At 39.1% G+C, this 4,370-nt stretch overlaps 1 protein-coding gene across 1 annotated transcript in view; it reads right to left on the bottom strand.

Moving 5' to 3' along the window:
* The window catches only part of LOC109472454 (zinc finger protein 845-like), a 12,266-nt gene that overhangs the window by 3,281 nt on the left and 4,615 nt on the right, over positions 1-4,370 (bottom strand). The window contains exon 2 of the mRNA XM_019772234.1: positions 1,962-2,725. Coding sequence (XP_019627793.1) covers positions 1,962-2,725 — 764 coding nt within the window. The remainder of the gene's footprint in view (positions 1-1,961; positions 2,726-4,370) is intronic.

The following is a 4,370-nucleotide window of genomic DNA, read 5'->3' as shown; positions in this document are numbered from 1 at the left end:
TATAATTCCACGCTCTCAAAAAAGGCCACTTTGCCTGATGCAGCATGACGTACATGTAAGTGGCGAGGGTCGAACGTATGTTTGGTTTCGCCCCCCTCCCCCTTTAATTCAACGATATTCACATCCCGAAAATGGCTACAAATTATCGTCCTACTGCGGTTCTTCTTCCACAGAAATGGTCTTAAACTATTCCCCTCAACATCAGAATAGTTTTCTGTCCGTTTCTAAGCCTTACCTGCTTCCTATGATGGTTTTTCTCTTCACGTAAACCGGAACTCGGGCAGCTTTGTTTTTCCTTCGTCTCGTGAGGTCAGAGGTGAACTCTATGCGGGTTAAAGGTGAAATTCTCTGCCTGATTACCCATGTAGTGCAATTGACGTCGGGTGGCACGTTACGCTTTTCTCATAATGTAAACGTTTTACACTTCAAGCAGATCACCGAAAAACGTAAAATACGCCATTTTTGCTGGTCTAATATTACTAGTATCTAAAAAGAAGATAAAAGCATACTAGAATTGTAACATTTGCAAAGCAAAGCATAATGTAATGTTTACCTTCGCATAATCTGCTTTGTTAATTCTTATTCAAACACATTCATATATATGATGACATGTCTCTAAATCCCTTCTGCTATAAAATTGCAACATGAATATAAACCAACACTAGTTACCATGGTGACAGACTGTCTGACCCAGGTCATTGACCTTTTGTGTTTGGAGAAGAGGAAACTGAAGAAAACAAGATGTTGTTCTTCTGTAAACATAATAACAGCCAAACATGTTTTTTCTGAATGTTGATTTTTATGTTTTGTGATAATTTAACAAACTCTATCATTGCAAAAAAGGCTAGAAAAGCATAACCTTGAAGGTGTAAAACGATTTAATTATATGAATGGAAAATATAACTACATCTCCGAAAAAACTACAAACAGCATACTTGTATACAACATAAAGCTGTAAACTTACTTCCTAGATGGAGACTGAAGAACATCGGTCGATTTACACTGATGCAAATAAGCGTTAAGATTTCATTATGAACCAAACGCTAGTCTACTGAGTTTATTCAAAAGACATTATAGTGTCTGTAAGACATACAGGCAAACACTTAGACAAAGTGAAGTATTAACAGGAAATAGAAGCTCCTTCAATGGCTTCTTTCAAACAAACTCAACGTTAACTTCTACCTTTCAACTACTGTTTACAGTCATCTTACCGATGACAAGAACTACTAGTAGATACACAGGAAATCTAAGCTCGCACACACACAACACTAACGTCTACATTCCAACTACTGTGTACAAACACAGCACTAATGTCTACCTTTCAGCTTCAACTACTGTGTACAATCACTTACCGATGTTAATTACTGATTATGTATATGTACATTATCCAATCCATACTATAATGCTTACTAGTCTCACTCTACAATTCTAGGTAGCTAAAATAGATTTTGATATCTGGTATTACAACAAAGTAAATGGGCGACTAAGCGAAACTAAGACTTATTCTTGTACCTGAATCATAGCCATAACTTAATTAGATTTTAAAGTGAACAAGTATAGGGCTTTTTCTTGAGAAAAACCTTTGCCTACTTGCAAACATCATGAATTCTTACAGAATATTCAGCCTAAATCTTAATGAACATAACTGTCATATACCCTTAAGATTCGTATCAAAATATTAAGTAAAGAAACTGTGGTTAACAGCAGACTGTGCGTACTAAATGTCACTAGGAGATGGTCACAGTTGCAGACTTGGTGCCTTCGTGTGAATTCTCATATGTCGACATAGGATAGACTTAGAGGCTGCAGAATAGCTACACTGGTAACACTTGTAGGGTTTTTCTTCTGTATGGCCTTTCATGTGTTTGGCTAATGAAAACCGGTAAGTGGTCCTGTACCCACACTCCCCACACATGTAGGGTTTCTCACCGGTGTGTTTTGCTAAAATGTTTGTCTAAAATTGGATTTCTCTGCTGCAGAATAGTCACACTGGTCACACTTGTAGGGTTTTTCTCCTGTATGTGTTCTCATATGCTGGGATAAGTGAGACCTGTCAGCAGTCCTGTACCCACACTCCCCACACATGTAGGGTTTCTCACCAGTGTGTTTTGCTAGATGAATGTCCAAGTGGGATTTCCTTGCTGCAGAATAGTCACACTGGTCACACTTGTAGGGTTTTTCTCCTGTATGGGTTCTCATATGTCGGGATAAGATGGATTTCTGAGTTGTCCTGTACCCACACTCCCCACACATGTAGGGTTTCTCACCGGTGTGCTTGGTGAGATGATCGTCTAAAGTGTCTTTCCGTGCAGCAGAATAGTCACACTGGTCACACTTGTAGGGTTTTTCTCCTGTATGGGTTCTCTTATGTAGGGATAAGGTAGACTTGCGAGCAGTCCTGTACCCACACTCCCCACACATGTAGGGTTTCTCACCAGCATGCATTGCTATATGTTTGTTCAAAGAAGATTTCCATGCTGCAGAATAGTCACACTGGTCACACTTGTAGGGTTTTTCTCCTGTATGGGTCCTCATATGTTGGGATAAGGCAGACCTCTGAGTTGTCCTGTACCCAAACTCCCCACACATGTAGGGTTTCTCATCGGTGTGTTTTGCTAGATGATTGTCCAAATGAGCTTTCTGTGCTGCAGAATAGTCACACTGGTCACACTTGTAGGGTTTTTCTCCTGTATGGGTCCTCATATGTCGGGATAAGTCAGACTTTCTAGCTGTCCTGTATCCACACTCCCCACACATGTAGGGTTTCTCACCAGCGTTATTCAAGTTGACTTGTGCTGCCGCCTGGCCTTGAACATCGCCTTTTTTGCTGTCACAGTTGACCTGGGAAACCCCGGTGGGAGACCCATCACAGCAGTCCTGACCAACTCCGGTGGGAGACCCTTGTCCTGCCGTTGCCATGTTCAGCCTAACAAAAAAAAAATGAAGAAATTATACAGATTAAGCGTTAAGATAAGATAGAATTTATAGAAAACAAGCTTCAAAGAATTCTAGCTTCACCAAGCTTTACAATTTTAACCTAATGCATTACAACGTAACCCAAAAAATTCTGACGTGTTGTCTTTCTCGCATTTGAATAAATTTGCTTCTATGTTGTTCCAAAATCATAATTTGTGAGATCTTACAATCACTCACTCACACCACCCATCTCAAAAACATTTTATATTATTTATTACTTCTACAACTACGAACAAATAATTATGGGTAAACTGACTCCATACGCTAGGCTGGAAAGAGAGTCGGCAGTATAGCCTATAGGTTTGTTCTCCAGGCTTCTCTATTTACTGTTTTTAAAAATCAGTTCTACGCGTTTCTATATTTTGTAATGTACGCATCGTGCGATTCTTTACAATACAATTAACATTCCATATAATTTCACGTACTCTAAAAAGGCCACTTTGCCTGATGCAAATCGACGTACATGTAAGTGGCGAGGGTCGACGTATGTTTGATTTCGCCCCCCCCTTTAATTCCACGATATTCACATCCCGAAAATGCCTACAAATTATCATCCTACTGCGGTTCTTCTTCCACAGAAATGGTCTTAAACTATTCCCCTCCACATCAGAATACTTTTCTGCCTGTTTCTAAGCCTTACCTGCTTCCTATGACGGTTTTTCTCTTTACGTAAACCGGAACTCGGGCAGCTTTGTCCTTCCTTTGTCTCGTGAGGTCAGAGATGAACGCCTTTCGGGTCAAAGGTGAAGTTGTCGGCCTGATTAACCATGTAGTACATTTGACGTCGGGTGGCACGTTACGATTTAGTTTTCTAATAATATAAACGCTTTACGCTTACAGCAGACCACCGAAACAACGTAACATGCCCTCGATATTCTTGTCTTGTATAATATTATGTCAAAGTAGTATAATAGTATCATATTATGTTAAATTATATTATAGAAAAACACAGTTAAGCCTGTTTGGTCTGAATCGAGATTTCTATGTTTTGTGATCAATTGACAAACTCTTTTCATGAAAAAAAAAGTCATCAGAAAGAATTGTGTTCAATGTACTGAACTATCTGATTGTGTTAGTGGTAAATATATGTAGCCACATCTTCGATTAAGGGAATTCTACCTGCTCGTATACAACATAACGTCTATAGTTTTTCCCTAGTCTAAAATCACTTCCTACAGTTGCTATACTATCGGCTTTAAAGGTTTTACCGAAACCAAACGCTAGTTTTTACAGAGTTGATATTGGTCAAAAGCTATTTTTGTAGTACATTTGGGACCATACTCCGTCAGGGAAAACTATTATAGAAACACGAAGATAGCACATTCATACAAACTTACACTAACTTCTACCTTTGAAATTCTGTGTACGATCACTTGCCAATGTTAATTACTGAC

Source organism: Branchiostoma belcheri, unplaced genomic scaffold, assembly GCF_001625305.1.
Source record: "Branchiostoma belcheri isolate BF01 breed outbred unplaced genomic scaffold, Haploidv18h27 scaffold276, whole genome shotgun sequence".
In the NCBI taxonomy this organism is placed as follows: domain Eukaryota; kingdom Metazoa; phylum Chordata; class Leptocardii; order Amphioxiformes; family Branchiostomatidae; genus Branchiostoma; species Branchiostoma belcheri.
The sequence above is the reverse complement of the archived record's forward strand: the minus strand, read 5'-3'. Positions and strand labels throughout refer to the sequence as shown.